A 17,853-nucleotide genomic window follows, 5' to 3' on the forward strand; every position below is an offset into this window, starting at 1 on the left:
AGTTATTTTGCATCAGAATCAAAATATTTCATTAAAAAAACTGTTAAAAAAAAAAGTAAAAAAGAATGGGGAATGGGACTTCTAATAGAACAGAAAAGCAGGTCCTCTGCATTCTTAAATATAGGTTTCCAGATTTAACACTGGAGTCCTTCATATACATTAGGATTTCCACTGCATCCTTTAGCACCTTAGCATGTACCAATCACTAGCCCGACAGAAAAAAACAGGTGAGGTAAATTAAAAAATAATAATATTATCTGGAAATAAGTGAGTATGCAGACTTTAAGCAAAACTCAGTAAAAATGTCAAGCTGCTTCTTGGGGAAAAACAGGGATACAAACCAAGATACCACATGCTAGGCTAGTAGGAATGTACCCTCTTAAAGGGCAGATGGATTGCTATTTGCTTCTGAGGATGGCAAACAAAAGTCTCTTGTAACAATTTTGGACACAAGTGCTCTCCTTTTCAAAAAGTCCTGCACAGTTTTCACAATCTTGTTCTTGCCATCCATAGATAGGTCATTTTCTGCCCATGAGAATTTCTAACGTGGGATAGAAAATTGCCCAGTGATGAATGAAAATGTGATTTCTGCAAGAGGTATTTGCACCCAACAGAGACGCTCTAGAATTGATCATAATTTACAGCCTAAGAGGGCTGCTGGTAGTTAAGACTTTAAGACAATTGTGTACTTCAAAAAGTAAGTTAAGCAGTAGCAGAGGAAGGAAGAAACCAGCAAAATTGCAGTGGCCCTTATTAAAAAATCCACTTGCAATGAGCATTATCACTAAACCACTTTCATAATCCTGAAATCATTTGGGATCTGTGAATTATGTTCACCATAAACCAAATTAAGATCTTTGCTCCCTCTACTTTTAAGTCAATGCTGTTCCAAAACCAGAATTTGATGCTCACAAAAGCTTCAAACAATAATTTATTTTAGTGGAATGTGATGGGGGGTGGGAATAGGAAGTTATTTGCTAAATACAAAATTTTAAGTTTCCCTTTGATTTATCCTGATAAGAAAAGTAAAAATCAGACATTGCAGATGTATATCATTCTTCATAGTCAATTATAAACAGGTTTACCTGACCAACTTAGCAAACAGACACCCAAAGAAGAGGAATAGGAGGAGGGCAGGTTCCTTCAAGCAGAGATATTGAAAGAAGAAAGAAGAATCTATTGAGAAAGAGGGAAATGAAGACATAGATAGAAACATTGGCTGAGGGAAAAACAAGAGGTTAGTTTTACATTATCTAAAGGATGCAACTTAAAAGAGAGGAAAATCTGGGGGCAGATTCTGTGCTGGTTTTCAGAGGCTGTGATTAAATACAGCAACCACGATGCCTTCCTTTGGTTTTATATTCACAACCACGGGGACACAATCTCCGTGTAGCTGACATTAGGGACAAACCTGCAAATTTCAAGCTCTGCTTTGGGACAAACAGGACTGTGAACTCAAAAAGCGTTTGTCAGGATGCACCTTTTATAAAGGGCAGGTGGATTGGCAGAAAAACACCACACAAGGATATGGGAAGAAACCAGTTCTTCAATAATATCCCAAAGTTGAATCATTAATACCACAAGTGATGCCCCACTACTCTCCGATACAGACAACTACAGCTCCAGTTCCTCATCCCTACCCTTCCCCACCCCAAAATTACCTGTTTCTTCTCCTTCCCACATCCACACTGCAGTTTCCCATATTCCCATGTTACTAGTTTGATAGCATTTTCTGCTTTGATTCTTGCTGAAGTAACGGGCACACCAAAGGGCTTTTGTTAGAAATGACATTTAGGCTCTTACAAGATTAAAGTACGTCTGTCGTGTTTAAAAACACACTTGGAAGATTTTTACCAAAAAACAGAGCCAAAACACAAGCGTTTCATCCAAGGTCTATGACTGGTAATTTCTAAATTAATGACAGGCCTTTCACAGGTGGTAAATTAATGTCTGTCTTTACCAGAGAAGTGCTTCTCTGAGCACTGTCTTTTCAGACCACTTTTAAGCTTTAAACTGAGAACTGCCCTGTTTCATCCCTCCTGCCTCTTCTGACTACCCAGGAGTCAGCAGCCAGAGGGCCTCTGGGAGCTTCCCAGACAGGACATGCAGCAAGGTTCCTCCAAAGACCATCAGCTAGTTGAGGAAGCACCGTCACCACCTCTGCCCCAGGAAAGAACCCATCTACTGAAGACATGGCTGTTGCAGGTTTACTTACGGAAGGTTTTGGAGCAGGTGATTTGTTGCCCTCTGGGGTCTTGGTTAACCACTCGTTGATACGACTGGAGACACCAACCTTCAGTCCAGCAGTCTCCTGCAAAATAACGAAATCTAATCAGAAGACTTTCAGAGTGGCTTTTGCTATGTTTTTCACAGTTTAGATTTAAAAACAAAGCTAAGCCTGAGTTTAATATAGAGGTGGTCACTGAGACTATGGCTAACTAAGGGTCATCCTGTACGCTCTAAAAACATTGTTCCTATGAACCACACAGAACTACTACCCTTTAGCTTTCAATAATGATAAATGTGGGCTGACATAATCATTTCCACTTTAGTGATTCCACCCAAGAACAAGTGCTAGACATAAACCTGATGTTTCTGTCATAGTACCAAAGTACAGAGAGAAAAAAATCTTCAGCCTAAAAGGAGACACCAGTCTAAGTCTAGATTTTTGTTTTGTTAAACTAAAGGTTTTCAAAAAAGCACATAATAAAGGAGCTAAGTGGCCTAAAATTTAGATCATTAAAATAAATCTTTAAAAGTTTAGAACAAATTACTGAAATTTCATGGTTATCTGTAACAATCTCCTGGAATAATCAATGGGTCAGTTTGTCAGCTATGATGAATGCTCATTGACACATCAATTTATAGAAGGAAATGTTGCCTTAAGGATTTATGCAGAAAAGATAGAAATCTCACAAATGCTCCTATGCATGATCTATAAAATGCTTCTCTGCATGATCTATAAAACATCACCATTATCTTGCATATTTAATCCTTCTCTGCCCCCGAAAAGAATCTTTCCCGACACAAAGAATTTCTTTGTACTCTGCTTGAACTACTAGATATATTTGTCTAAGATATCTGATGTGCCTCTGGAATGTCTCATAACTTAGCTCAGTATGTCACTAAATTCTTCTGTTATACTCAATACTGCTGCCACACAATTTTGTGGGTTTCTGAGGACCTCAGGATCCTTCAGGATATTCTTCACCAGTGATGTCAAGAGGAGCATCCAGGCTTACTCATAAGAACACGAATGGCAAGGTCAGGTCCATAACATAATTTCTTATAATCACTGTGTAAAATTAAACACACACCTTATTTGGTGTTCCTGTCCCAGAAGGTGATGAAAAAACATTCCCTTTCTCCCACATGCTCTTGATATTACGGACACCCTCGGCCGGAACATGAAGATCGGAGGCTGCTGGCTTAGGTGATCTTGCAGACTTTGTGCCCTACAGAAAAATTGAGGTCAGTTGGTGTTTAGCATTAAGAAATGGAGTCATGGGGTTGTTTGGGGGAATGCAGCAGCTGTAAGTGGTTCTGGGGATGGATGATCACACAAAGATGGAGAGGAATACCCAGCTCAAGAGATGCCACTGAGACTCCCCAGCTTTTGATTTGCAGTTGCACCCTTGACGACGACCAGCTATGAAAACAGCAATCACTTAGATATTTGCGTTTGTTGCATTTCTGAAGCTCCCCACAAACCACAGCTCTGCACACAACTGCTCCAAGGCTTTCATTTGGCCTCTTTCAAGTCTCAGCACCTGCATCTCTAAGCATGGCTCTTTCAGGGACACAGCTAAGGAAATCCTTATGCGGAGGCAGGAGGGAAAGGCTGTTCTGCCATTCAGCATCAGACTCTGCTCCATCTGGCCCAGGCAACTTAACCTCACAAGTCAGGATTCGAGGGGTAAACTTCAGCAATTACAGTATATTTGGAATGTGGTGGTTTTTTGGGGGACTGGGTTTTTTTTGCAGTGTGTCTTTTCCATGGTTACCAAAAACACCAGACCAAACTCCTCCTGTTCCTTTTTCTTCCAAATTCTTGTACATTTTACATAACACAGATTTAAGGAGAATAAGAACCTACATGAGCTGAGGCTTTGCCTCTCTAGTCACAGAGCAAGTCAGATTGGGCAACTTTTGAAAAATGAGAAACTCAGCAAAGGAATAATTTCAGGTCAGATGGGAGCTGAATATAGCCATGAAGCTGCACTGCCTGCGCCTTGCTGTAGAGCTATGCTTTTTAGTATCTAAATGGAGTGTAAAGACTCAGGACCTTAGCACAGCCCTACTGAAAATGCTGGTGAACCTAGCATAAGCTGGTGGGTGGGCTGGTCCAGTGCTTATGGGTTGACAACCTTCATGATTACCTAAATTTCTTAAAACAGACAGAGCTGTAGCTCCAACCCATCCACTCTCTTTAAGGAGTTTAACATCAAAGCCCTTGGTCTCTCTAGGGTGGTTACGTCTCATCCACAAAAGGCGCAGAGTCAAGCAGGAGAACAGAAGCTCTATGCTCCTGGTTTGGTCATAGGGGGACTATGGGGTGCCCATTCATCTCTAATAGAGGGGTCTGAGCTACCTTCAGCTTGACATAGGTGCTGGAGGCAACCCTGAGCCTTCAGCACAGTCTCACATGTCCTTTTTTCATCGGGAAATGACACACAGTATAAAACTCTCCAGCACTGAAAAGCTTCCTAGCAGAAAGCAGTCACAGAAAAAATTGATCTTTAATTGCCAAAGTTTCCTTTAAGTTAAAGGAAATATGTAAAGCCTAACCAACTAATACCTTAATGGAACACCATGCTTAGACTCTATATGTGAACAAGGGGAGGAAAAAAAAATCCATCAGGGAATGAAGAAGTGCTAGACCTTAATCACAGCTATCAAATCAATACCCTTCTTCATGCTATTTTATTCCCATGACACTTACCTACCCTAGAGAGTCCAGCTGGCCTGCTAACTACTAGTTTTCACATTGCGTGTACTCACTGATTTATGAAAACAGCCAAAAAAAAAAAATCAGACCAAGAGAAAAAACAACTCACCTATTTTTCCTTGAACTATGAATAGAAAAAGCCCTCAGTTCTGGCTTCAAGGTATATTATTAATCACTACTTGTCAAAATCACCTGGGGTCATATTCCACATTTTTTTTTTTATTCTGTTTTTCCTTTATCACTACTTAACTCCCTAGTCCACTGAAGTGTCCATCTTCGCCAAGGAATTTCACTCTGATGTGGCAGCCAAGGACACAGGCCCAGTTCCTTGCTCTCCTAAATAAGCTGCTAAATCAGCTTTGCTCAGGATCACTATCAGCTCCCTGCTGATAGTAATCTCATCAGCTGAGAAGAGGATGTGACTGTCACTCAAGAGGTGCTGGCTGAGTCCTTCAGGAGCTACTCCAAGTTTACAAAGCAGAGCAAACCGTTGCATGAAAGGGAAGATGCTAATCTGAGGTTTTGTTTAGGTATATATCTAGATGTTGGGTATAGGTGTGCCTCAAGCATTTTGTTCTTGAAGTCACCTTAGAAAGAGTTTGTGACCAAAAATGGCTGCAATTCTCCACCAGTAAAGCACAGGCTGAATAAAGTCCCAAAAGCCGTTACTAACCAGCGTCATCGTGACCTGGATTTAACTTACCTCAATTGCACTAGTGTATTGCTCAAGTCTACTGTCAATCTTTGAGACAACAGCTGTTGTGTGGGTGGGTTTCATACCACTGTAGGAAGTAGAAAAAAAAAGAGAAAAAAAAATAAATTATTCCCTCCAATGAAACACTGCTGTTTTGACTTAACCTACTGTTTTGTTGCTTTACCTCTTCTGAGCGGATTTGTTCAAAAATTCTGCTCGCTCCTCTATCTAGAAAAGAGAGAAACAAGAACTATAAGTTTAAAATTAAGAAAAAGGCAGCCTTTTTATTAACCTTATTTTTTAAAGGCAGGCTAAAATGTCATTTTAAATGTCAAACGGCCAATCTGGAAGAGATGCATTCCAACAGAAATCACCACAGAGACACACATAGATTTTATAGTTAGGATCCTATTATGCTACAGATTTCATAAGTGTAGATATATTTTCCCCATTAGTGTTTGCATCCCACATATTTCTTCAGTGCCTCATTGGTAACAAGAGAATAACCCACCAACACAAAAAAGAGAAAAGGGGAGAAGTTTGTTTTATAAAAAAGGGGTTGATATTCACAAAATCGATGTCAAATTTCCTCATATCTCCCACATAAGAACGAGTATGTATCTCTTGAGACAGAGAGCAAATTTAATGGAGTTTTTCTGAGTTTAGATATCAGACCAGGCCAGGTTTGGAGCTTAGCCACATACCCCTATCCCATGCATGTTTTTGCAGGACACTGAAAATTTAATTTAAGCTCCAAAAAAACCAATGAGAGTGTATTCTGCTCAGGTTCAGCAAGGTCGCTGCTGAGTCAGTATCTACCAGCTGTTATTACACAAACTGATATCTTAAGTTCATCATTATTTTCAACTCTGTGCATAGGAAAATATTGTAATGTTTCCAGGCAAAAAGAATCATGAAGGTCTCATAAGACTTATGCCAAATCTCTCGATAATTTGAAAACAAAAAGATACTATCCCTGCATAAAGTTTTAAAACATTTCACGATGGAGGGTAAATTTGCATTCTGAGTCAAGAAATACTTTAATCGACTTCCTCATGTCTCTTCCACATCCATTGTCCCAGGCTCTTCAGTTTCACTTAGGAGTAAAATATACACAAGCAGCTCCAGGGGATAGAAACGATTTATAATCAGCCCAGCTGGATTCCTGGGGATTCCCCAGTCTCGGTGTGGGCTGCCCATTTTCAAGTTACTGCTGTGGCATTCATGCCTTTAAAATAAGGCAATGACAGCCATTCCTTTAAATGGTTCTCCTCCGTGCCTTTTAGTATCCAAGGCTGTACCAGAATACTAAATCCCTCAGCAATCCCATCAAAGGGCACGCATGTTTTATTTCTCAGGCTTATACAAGCCAAAACTCAGGAAGTTCACTTCGGTGCAGAATTTGCCAAACTAGTTTACGGGAAGAACTCCAGCTAGCATCAATCCAGCTCAAAGGCACCTCTGAAGCTCTAAAAAAATATATATACAATTTATAGAGTAATTTACATTAACGGTTTTAGTTGCCAATATATGCTCTAAATGCAGTCCTGAGTGGAAAAATGGGCTTTGCTGGAATATGTACCAACCATCTCAGTGCACTGTTGTCACAAGGTGGCAGCAACAGACCATTGCCACAACACCAGCAAGTAAATTATTTGATCAAAAGTGATTAAACAGATCTACGATGCGAACCTCAAACACATCACCTCTCCTCGGCTATGGTGTAGTAAGAAGTTTCCCACAAGTCTGATTTCTTTCTGGGTCGTAACCAGCAATGCATCAAAACGGTGAGTTGGACCAACAAGAGCTGCTGGTTTCTCCCCTGCTCTGCATGAAGGGGTAGTTCCCCAACTGCATCAGCAAAACCCTGCCTGGCAGCAAGGATAAACAATATGGACTGTCTCAACCAGGACTTAAGGTCACACCTAATAATGAATTTAGAGCATAGAATCATAGAATGGTTAGAGTTGGAAGGGACCTTAAAGATCATCCAGTTCCAACCCCCCTGCCATGGGCAGGGACACCTCCCACCAGAGCAGGTTGCTCAAAGCCCCATCCAGCCTGGCTTTAACTGAGGTTCCACAAAAGGGACAGATCTTAAAAGATGCCAACAGTAGCTTCTTTACAGTCTTCCTGTGTTCAGGAAGGAGAGATGTTTCTACACAGCAGGACAACCTGGCTGCAATAGGCACTGGTGTAAGATGGGGACAGACTGGGGGAAGAGGGACATGTATTCTTAGGGCTGTAATATAAAGATATGGGGTCGTTCTTTACACAATGGAAACAGCAGTTCTCAGAGCACCTACTGCGGTGTCAGGGATAAGTCAGGAATTGTTCAGAACAGGAGAGCGAGGAAGCAAACAGAAAATAAGTGAAACAGGAAAGCAGAGTTAGGAAGTGGCCCTCAGAACTGAACATGGTCCTCTTCCCAAGAAAGCAGGTGCCTGCTGTGGATGGATAACAGATTTTCTGCACGTTTACACAAGAAATTTGTTCTAGAGTACCTTCCTGAAAACACAGTATGCAAATAGAAGCATACATTGAATACACTTACAGCAAACACACCTCTATACACATGTGTATTCAAACACATTTAAGCTGCACAGCAACATCTAAAGGTCATTTATCCACTGCACACCAACACAAACACCATGCAAAGAATTTAAAATGTTTGGCACATACAGTAAACAGTATTACAAAATAGATCTGTAAGAGAAATAGACAAAGCAAGGTGGTTACCACAATATGCAAGATAGTTCCTTAAATTGAGACCAAGAAATAAGAATAATCATTTTTCTGCATTCATTATAACAGGATGTTGTTAAATAGGTTGGGGCTATGTTTTGTCTCCATGGAATACTTTCCAAAGCCCCCGACACAGAACACATGCTCCAAAGTCAACCTGTAGGTCTCCAAAGAGACTATGACTGGAAAGAGCACGGGATCTCAGGTTGCATCTCTCTCAATAAACCTTAGTTGCTTGAAAGTTAAGCATTTAGTCCAGTCTTCTCATTTGGTTCCCTCCATAGTCACTGGAGCTCACCTCACCCTAGGAAAGGTGCTTGACCACTGAGGGTGGCACTCACTCTGTCTTTCAACTACCAAAGCAGCTTAGATTAGACAACAAAATCCTTAGATGGTCACCTACCCTTATGCAAGTAAAGTCAGGGGAAATGAAACCAACAGACATAAATCAAAACCATGTGGAGTCTCACACCTGATTAGGGTCTTACTCAATGGGGCCAGCACATGCAGGTGGCAAGGAATAAATTAAGCAACATATTATACAAAGATATATGTATGCCTTTCTCCACATTCAACACTATATAGACATGTTTTCTTCACTGACTGTTCAGGAAGTTTCTTGCCTATTAAAAATGCAGTTCAAGTGTGGCTGTCAAAGTACACTTTCTTCCATCTGTACACCCTCCAAGGATACAAACAGGATGGAAGAGGAATGAGTTAACACACAATTTCAGCCAATGACTTGGGAAACAAAAAACATCTAGATGTTCCCAATAAAATTTGTTTCACACAAAGACATTAAATGATTCTTAGGAATTTTCAATTGTGTATTAGATATTATGTGACAGAGTGTATTATCAAATGATATATAAAAAAACTCTTCTCAAAAAATGAGTCAAGGAGAAAAGGGAATAAGAAAAGCATGCAGAAAACAGAAACCCCTGTATTAAAATTTTGCCTTATTTCTAACAGGTAGAAGACCCTAGTGGAAATCCATTTTGAGGAGTAGTCCCTGGGAGTAAAGTGGCTTCTCTCTGTTCTGAGTGGCTCACATGCTCTCTTGCTTCATTAAGCACAACTAGGCTTTTTCCTGCTGTCAGCAGCAGAGTACACCAATTTACTCCAGTTTACGTGCCAGGCTAGAGTGCTGCCATCAGCATCAAAGATGGGGGAAAAACAAACGTCACAAATCCTGTTCATACCACTCTATCTTCCCTCTGCTATAGGAGTAGCTCATCTAGGAAGAATGGATTGTGTGGAGTCTAATTCTTTCCAGTCACTGCCCCAGCTGTCAGGTATGGAGAGAAATAATGAGATAGGACAAAATAGATCTTTAAGGAAAGGAAAAAAAATAAAATATCTCAAGCCCTGAAAAGTCGTATCTTCTGGCTTAGCTGTCACCATTGCCTTACAGAGAGTGCAGGCTGCCACATCAACCCATGTTTCCCAGGAGATACTTTCTGCAGACAGGAGACATCCCAGCCTCCTGCCATCGCTTCCTTCCATCAATGCCTTATTGCTTTTGCATTTCTATAGAGGTTGAGCTCACCCTCAAGAGGAGACTTAGTCTTGAAATATCCTGTTCGCTCCTGATTAACCTAGAGAATAGTTATACAAGAAATCAATAACACTCCTTCCCAAAGAAAACATGAGGAATGAACTTGTCTAAAAAGGAACGAACAAAGATTATGCAGGAAATCTTTTTCTTCTACTACAGCACCATTTGTGTGACCTGAACTAGGGAAAGCATGAGCTAGAGTGGGATGAGAGAGCAGCAGAGGTTGTTCCAGTCTGTATCCTTAGAACAAAACCCAAGAAAGAGGGCAGAGTCTGGATGGTGGTTTGGTACTGCTGTTACTGCCCACAGGGACTCCACCAGCCCTGAGAAATCCAAGCTGCTTCTGTCCCTGAGCTAGTGATGAACTTGTCCTGTATTTATTTTTCATGCTTCCTCTTCATTGTCACTTCGGAAAGGACCAGCTCTGGTATTGTCACTGGGAGGACTCCATGCTGCAGTAGCAGTTCTGCTGAAGTAGCGTCTCAAGTTTCAGGGAAATACTGTGTTAAACAGTTAACACACCAGGATTTGCCAGCACTGTGTAGGCTGTGATTTATTAGAGGCCTTACTAGATAATCATGGTAGTTCTTTCTAAATATCAGCATGAATGTGTATTATGTCCTTATTTGTATACATACATAAGTGCATTAGATAAGTGCATCCTTGAGCCATGTGATACATGGAGATGAATTGCACATCTTGATCTCTCAATTCTCAGTCTGGATGTCATGCTGGTCCATGCCCTGCCTGATGGATAAATGCAGTGTCCATAAGATGGCAATACACCACACTCCTTTTCAGTTTATCTCCCTTTTTCCTTTGGTTGTTGTCGTTCATTTGGTAAACAGCATGCCCTAATTTCCTCATCTAAATTACTCCCAGGAACTTCCCTTTCTTCCCAAAAACTTATCACATCAGGAAGGACAAGGAAGGAGAAAAAGATGCTTTGCCAGACTGTGATCTAGAGAAGTCAGAATGTGCACATGTATCATACAGTGTTCTAATACTGAGCCTCTCTTTTTTCATTATTAATTCCAACCACCCACCCACAATTGTGCATTTAGGGTTCTCACATGACTCATGACACATCTAACCAGATGATGCATTCATCAGGGGAGAAAATGTGTGCCAAGTGCTTTACAAGTCGAAAGATAACCTGGGCAGTGCATAACAGGCAACAAAAAAGCTACATACCAACCAAGTTAGACTAGCCCGAGAAGCCTGTCCAAATGAAATGTAACAAAATACACTGTCTTCTAAAAACTGGAGTTTGGCATCAAATTTGACATCAGGTTATTAAAATGGGATTCTTCTCTCCTCAGCTATTGACCACAGAAGGCCAAGAAACAGTTTAGGGTGTGAAGTTCAACAGCATTACATATCTACTCTGGCCACCCACAGACACCAGACTAGAATATGTACAGTGTCACCAATTTCTCAGAGAGAGAAACAGAGGAAGAGAAAAAATGTGCACAGAGTTTCATATATCAGTCTTTGTAACAAACAACGTCTATCTAACGAGCCATAAAAACCAGCAGCAATAATCATCATAAAAAAATCAGACCTTGATCCTTAACGACATTTGGAAAATTCCAGCTTTCCTCTAAAAATACACTTAGCAGAATAATGTAGCATCAGTCCAAAAGTTCTCTGAAAGCTATTAACCTCCTGCCAAATCCAGTGTTTTTTCCCCACTCTCCCCCAAATTACGATCTATATCTTTCGATTATGTGTTTTCAAGTATAATTTCCTCTCTTCTGAGTCATCTGTGAACTAAAGCTCCAAGTGTATGTCATAAAAGGCATCTCAATAAACAGAAAGAAGAAAAAGAAGCCCTCCCAGGAGGGCTGGGAAGAAGCTGTACGTTTATAGTGTCTGTTACTGACGTGGTCTTTTGCAACTGAAATGGCAAGCTCAGGTTTATCTATTAGGAGCAAGTTGTGAAGCTTGGCAATCTTCACTTACAGCTGTATGTACTCTGTTCCTGTATTTCAGGTTCAGATGTGTCTGACGGGTCAAAGGCAAGTCCAGTCAAAACCATTTGGACACTGTATTTGCTATAACTGGGCGCAAAACAGTATAGGGCTGAAGCTCCAGATCAGTTTAAAGTGTATCTCTCTGTGAGCAGAAATGTCATTTTGACCAACTGCAGTTTGTCCCTAAAAAATAGCATTCTTAACCCCGTGGAGATCCACTTCATGGTCCAATGAGCTCCTATCTGATAACCTCCTGCCTGGTTCTTTTCTCTACTAGTGCCCACTAAGGAGCTTTCCTCGACAAACATTCTGGATTCTTAAATGACTAATGACACAAAATGAAAAAAGGAAAAGACAGTCGAAAACAACTAATAGATCAGTAGTTTGAGCTTGCACTGAGAAAGCAACAAAGTTCCCAATAATTTCAGTGGGGCCGGGACTCCTCTTCCATGCTGAAAGGCCATTTAATTGATTTATCTAACTTCCAATATGATATAGGCCACAGAAGACCACTTAGAAATTCCTGCAGCAACAGAATGGGGTTTTTTCAGCTGTTATGTAAGAAAATGAAATCCAGCCCAGTACTTCTAGATGTTATTTTTTGGGGGATTAGCCATAAGCTAGAACTCCCTTATGGGGCAGTTTCAATTAATGATGATTTGGCGAAATATGCTTAAAGACAAAGTAAACTGGCAAGGAAGAAAGTGATTGTGGATGCGGAAGGAGAGGGAACTTTAGCATTGAAAATCAACACAGTAATACAGCTCTAAGCTTCCAAAATAATTTTCTCTTGAAGGTGAAGATAATTTTTGGATATTTTTCATCAACAAGAACAGGTAACTTCCAGTCTAGACTCTATTTTTAGAAAGGATCTTTAATTTTCAATCATCCCGATGAATGAAGTCTTTCAGCTAAAGGTTTCAGGCTAAGGTCTATTTCACAGCAATGTCCCAGGTCTGATTTCAAGTATTTCCATACTGCTTTGTATGGAAAGCATATGGTTGCTGGTTTGGACTGCAAACCTTGTTACTTTTTATGTACTATATATATGTTAGCGGGGACGTTACCTTAAGAGATGAACCTTTAGGACTGAAACATTTGAATGGCTTCTTGTCTTCAGATACACCATCTTCTGGCATCTTTTGACGTTTTTCAGCAGCTTCAGCCCTTCTCCTTTCAATTTCTTCCTTCATCCTCCTCTTTTCCTCCTTAAAAAATACAAATGGTCAGTTATTCTTTCAGAAACTATATCACCATTACAGAGCTTTGCAGTCCTGCAATATTTTACCAAATTTTCTAAGAACTGATTTTTACGCCAGTCAAAGAAGTTGGGACCTATCTGAAATGTAGCAACACATTGCTGCTAATCCATCAGAATGCTAAGCAAGCAGGGAGGACAGCTAGTCTGTGCTGCTTTAGCTTCTCACAGTGAGGTCACCAGATTTATTGCCATATAGAGACACTTAAAGAAAAAAAGCACATTTATAAAAACATTAAAATTCAGCTTTTCTGTATCCTCATGTATCACCTTTGTACTGTTCTTCTGTCCATCTAGTCTGGCACTTGTGCCAAGATTAATACTTCACAAGAAAATCTGTAGGCGCCAAAAAAAGTGAAGATCAAATGCTTACAGTTTCCCCTTGAAAGAGTTAATGTGAGTTTTTACTTCATAAACTACAAGCCAAACCAGAAGCCCTCAAAAGCACAACCATTGTGAGCAGGGTCTGACCAGCAAGGTATTTTGCAATCTCAGCATCTATGGAGTTCCTCTGTAAAGAACTTAGCATATTAAAGCAACTGGCATTCAGCTGGCAAATACTGTTATTATTCATCTACCATTTGTTTTCCAAACAACTAAGGCTCCTAAACGATGCACCAGAGATTTGGAGATCCTATTTATGGAGTCCCTTGGCAGAGGAAGAACAAGCAAACAGATGTGCTTGGGTACTCAATATTTAAATAGACGAGAATATCTTCCTAATGAGATCTAGCCCACTGTAACTATATATAACATTAGCATTCCAGCTCAAATTTTGACGTGCACTCAGTAATTCAACTTGTGTAATGTCAAAAAGACACCTCGAATAAATTCAGAGCTCTGTGGCTGTAACACTGCCCTCAACATTTTGTATCCCCAATATATGCAGCTATTGAAGAAGAAATCCTGCCTCATGAAGGCATTTATTAGAGCCCCATCTTTCCTGAGGCTAGCACTGCAACGTTTCTTTCTACCCTGCACGACTGCACGTTTTACCTCACATGCTTACTAGAACATCCGTGTGATGTGGTCACTTGATATCAGATATGGCATACTTACAGATAAATCTGAAGGTTAGAAAATGGGGTGATTTTAAGGCTGGGCAGCATATTTGAAATCAAGGTCTGCTGTGACAGATCCTGACAGATGCTAAGAAACAGCGATGCCCAGAAGAGCACACAACCCAGAAGGTCCAGATAAAGGGCACAATTTGAAGCAGTCACAGCAGCAATTCCCCACGCAGCAACATCAGATCCAAGAAGGAGAAGCACACTTTAGCCTGTATGTTTGGGTTTGGTCTTGCCTTCCTCATTGCATGCTCCTTCCTCACCTATGAGCCGGTCTCCTGTGGCTTCATTTTGCCCTTTTCTTAAATACAGACCCATCAACCTCCAGCTTCACCAACATCATGGCCTGAAAGTGTCTGTGCAGACACTGCAGTAAAGAGTTACCGACTAGCGCAAGGCCAGTGGAAGTGAAGTAGTAACAACAGGGGAATAAAAATAGAGTCCAATACATCATAGAGGAACCAGACTCTTTTCAGTAGTTTTCAGTAGTTCCCAGTGAGAGGACGAGGGGCAATGGGCACAATTTGGAACATAAAGGGTTCCACTTGAATATGAGGAAGAACTTTTTCACGGTGAGGGGGACAGAGCCCTGGAACAGGCTGCCCAGGGAGGGGGTGGAGTCCCCTTCTCTGGAGATTTTCAAGACCCGCCTGGATGCAGTCCTGAGTGGCATGATCTGACATGCTCTGGGTGGTCCTGCTTTGGCAGGGGAGTTGGACTAGATGATCCCTATGGTCCCTTCCAACTCTAAAAATTCAGTGAAATTCAGCGAAATCGTATTTCACACTTACCTCTTCTCTGGCTTTTCTCTCAGCCTCCTCCTGTTTCTTCTTCTGCTCCTCCTCCTCCAGGATTTTCCGGCGCTCCTCTCGCCTTTTCTTCAGTTCATCCAGCTCTGCTGCCGCCTCCTGCTGCTTCTCTCTCAGCTTCTCAAAATCCTCGTTCTCGCCTCGGCGGCGGCGCTGATCTTCTAGCCGCTTTGCAATCTCAGCCTGAGAGCCCGGCTTCGCTTCCTCGGCGTTCGCAGTCCCTTTCAAGTTGGAGCGGCTGGAAAAGAAAGCGAAAAGGAAAGGTGATGCACCATGGGGTTTGCCTTCCTGGCTTTAGCCACCTGCTGCCACGTGAATTACCAGCAAAGACGAGAGCCTGGCACTCGGAAGTAGGGCCTTATAAGACCTTTTGCTCCTTGTGAACTATGTCAGGCCCAAAACATCTTCATCGGGAGTTGGTAGGCTGGGATACTACAAGGAGCACCTCTCCCATCTACTGCCAGTGATGGAGGCATCTCTTGCCCGCTTGCGCACACAGGAGCTGCACCACCCTGCCTGAGAACTCGGGCCACCTCCATTTTTAAGAGAATTCAGTAACCAAGTTTGAAATACTTAGCATCTCATATAACTTCAACAACAGATATCAGAATCACAGAATCACAGAATCTTCTAGGTTGGAAGGGACCTTAAAGATCATCTTGTCCAACCGTCAACCTAACTGACAAAAATAGACACCCACACAACAAACAAGGAGCATCATCACTAAACCATACCTCCCAGCACTTCATCAACCCGTCTTTTGAACACCTCCAGGGATGGTGCCTCAACCACCTCCCTGGGCAGACCATTCCAATGTCTGACTGATGACCCTTTCAGTGAAAAAATTTTCCTAATATCCAGCCTGAACCTCCCCTGGCGCAACTTGAGGCCGTTTCCTCTTGTCCTGTCGCCTGTGACTTGGGAGAAGAGACTGACCCCCACCTCTCTACACCCTCCTTTCAGGGAGTTGTAGAGAGTGATAAGGTCTCCCCTCAGCTCATCACCATCTCTATGGTACAGAGTAAACTGTTACGGTTCCACACCTCTGCTCTGCAGTTTGTGTACGGAGGAAACACTTCCAAAAGCATATTACACTTCATACAGAAAAAAACAACAGCAACAAAAAAGCAATAGAAAGCTGTAATTAATTCCTCTCTATTGATTTTAAATGAGATAAATTTACATATTAAAAACTCAGAGCAAAAATATTATACTATGTTCTGTGTAATAAAAGACACGCTAATCCTTTGCTTTCAGACGCAAATATTTTTTTATAAACCCTCTAGAAAAAGACAAGCAACTCTGGGGACAGAACAACATACCCGACTTGGGGAAAACAGAAGTAGACAAGAGAGGGAAGAGAATGTTACAGCTTCAACAGCATTTTATAAATCTACAAAGGTTCCTGTAACACCTACCACCTGAACTCTCCCAGCCCGTATGAACAGAAATGTTCATAAGACATTTTCCAGGGAAAGTATGACTTTTTATTAAGGAGCTGGAAATTATTTATTAATGGCAACTTTCCACAGGAGAAAACCAGAAGTTTTCCAACCAGTGGTAATATATGAGGCAGAAAGAACGAACACCAAAAAGAAAAAAAACAGCCAAAAAAACCCCAAAGAATTTGCATAGGTGAAGTGAATAGTTTCAACAGAGTCAGATAGCATCACCTAGTTAAACAATCACCACACCAGTATTTAGACAAATGTCTACTCCCTGAGAGCGTTTAATATTACTGCTGACAAGGAGATAGGTACCTAAGAGATATCAGTGTGCTAGTCACAAGAGACAGAAAGGGAATGTACTTACAGAAATTTTTAAAAAAAAACGAAAACCTTTCTGCTCTGTTCTGTAAATAAGCTGCATATGACAACTCCATTAATGCAACCAGACTTTTGCAGAGTATAATGCCACAAGACGTACAAATCAAGCATTACAACAATAACTGTTAGAGATGACCAGATTAGAGATGACAACATGAAGAACAAATATCACATAAATTTGCAATCCAGTGAATCCCACCCAGTGCTGCAAAGGTGCTCTTCATTCCGATAGAAACCTCATCTAGATGGAGTTAACTACATAAAACAGGCTGTAGGACCAGAGCTGAATTATCTGTGGTTTCAGTATCAAAACAGAATCTACCAGCAGAGTCCTCTGCTTCCATATGATCTTACCAAATTGGCTGAAATTTGGTTCTAGCACAGCATGCATGACTTAGGAATTGTATCATTAAAAAACATATGGCAAAACAGCATAACAAATCTGTTGCTATTATGTGAATTTAGCTGTTGTACTTCACCTGTGCAAATTCAACACTAAAAGTAGTAGGACCCTGCACCTTTTTTGCAATTTGTTGACTTGGTATTAGAAAGTCTTTTCTATGCAAGAGTGTAACATCACAAAGCAAAGCTTAAGAAAAAAAAAAAGTCCCAGTGGTCTGTGAATGTATGTACCCCCAGCACCTTCTCATGCCCCATTTTCTAAGCTAGAGTTACAGGTGTATAGTGTCTATTTCTCTAGTATCACCTCATCATAATCCTTTTCTGCTCCAGAACATATTCCTGAATTTGGTTTTGCAGTGCAATAACCTAAACCATGAAAGTAGAACCGCGAGAAGATTGCCCTGCACCATAAACATCAAGTTAATGTAAGTGGGCACGAAAAAGGGCTTGCATCAGGTAGCAATGTCTAATTACAGAAAGAAACTCACGCTTTTTAAATTAAAAATTAGATATGCAATTAACTAAAGCATTGTGAGAAAACACTCGAAACCTTATTTGAAATTTCATTTG

General features: G+C 41.0%; 1 protein-coding gene across 7 annotated transcripts in view; it reads right to left on the bottom strand.

Moving 5' to 3' along the window:
- CALD1 (caldesmon 1) overlaps positions 1–17,853 on the bottom strand; it is a 202,730-nt gene that overhangs the window by 4,585 nt on the left and 180,292 nt on the right. For all 7 annotated transcript variants that reach the window (XM_014937451.1, XM_014937452.1, XM_014937454.1 and 4 more), the window contains 6 exons: positions 15,038–15,293; positions 12,989–13,129; positions 5,827–5,870; positions 5,652–5,730; positions 3,318–3,455; positions 2,216–2,311 (listed from right to left, as the gene is read on the bottom strand). In XM_014937451.1, coding sequence (XP_014792937.1) covers positions 2,216–2,311; positions 3,318–3,455; positions 5,652–5,730; positions 5,827–5,870; positions 12,989–13,129; positions 15,038–15,293 — 754 coding nt within the window. The remainder of the gene's footprint in view (positions 1–2,215; positions 2,312–3,317; positions 3,456–5,651; positions 5,731–5,826; positions 5,871–12,988; positions 13,130–15,037; positions 15,294–17,853) is intronic.

This window comes from Calidris pugnax, unplaced genomic scaffold (assembly GCF_001431845.1).
Source record: "Calidris pugnax isolate Ruff unplaced genomic scaffold, ASM143184v1 scaffold1, whole genome shotgun sequence".
NCBI lineage: Eukaryota > Metazoa > Chordata > Aves > Charadriiformes > Scolopacidae > Calidris > Calidris pugnax.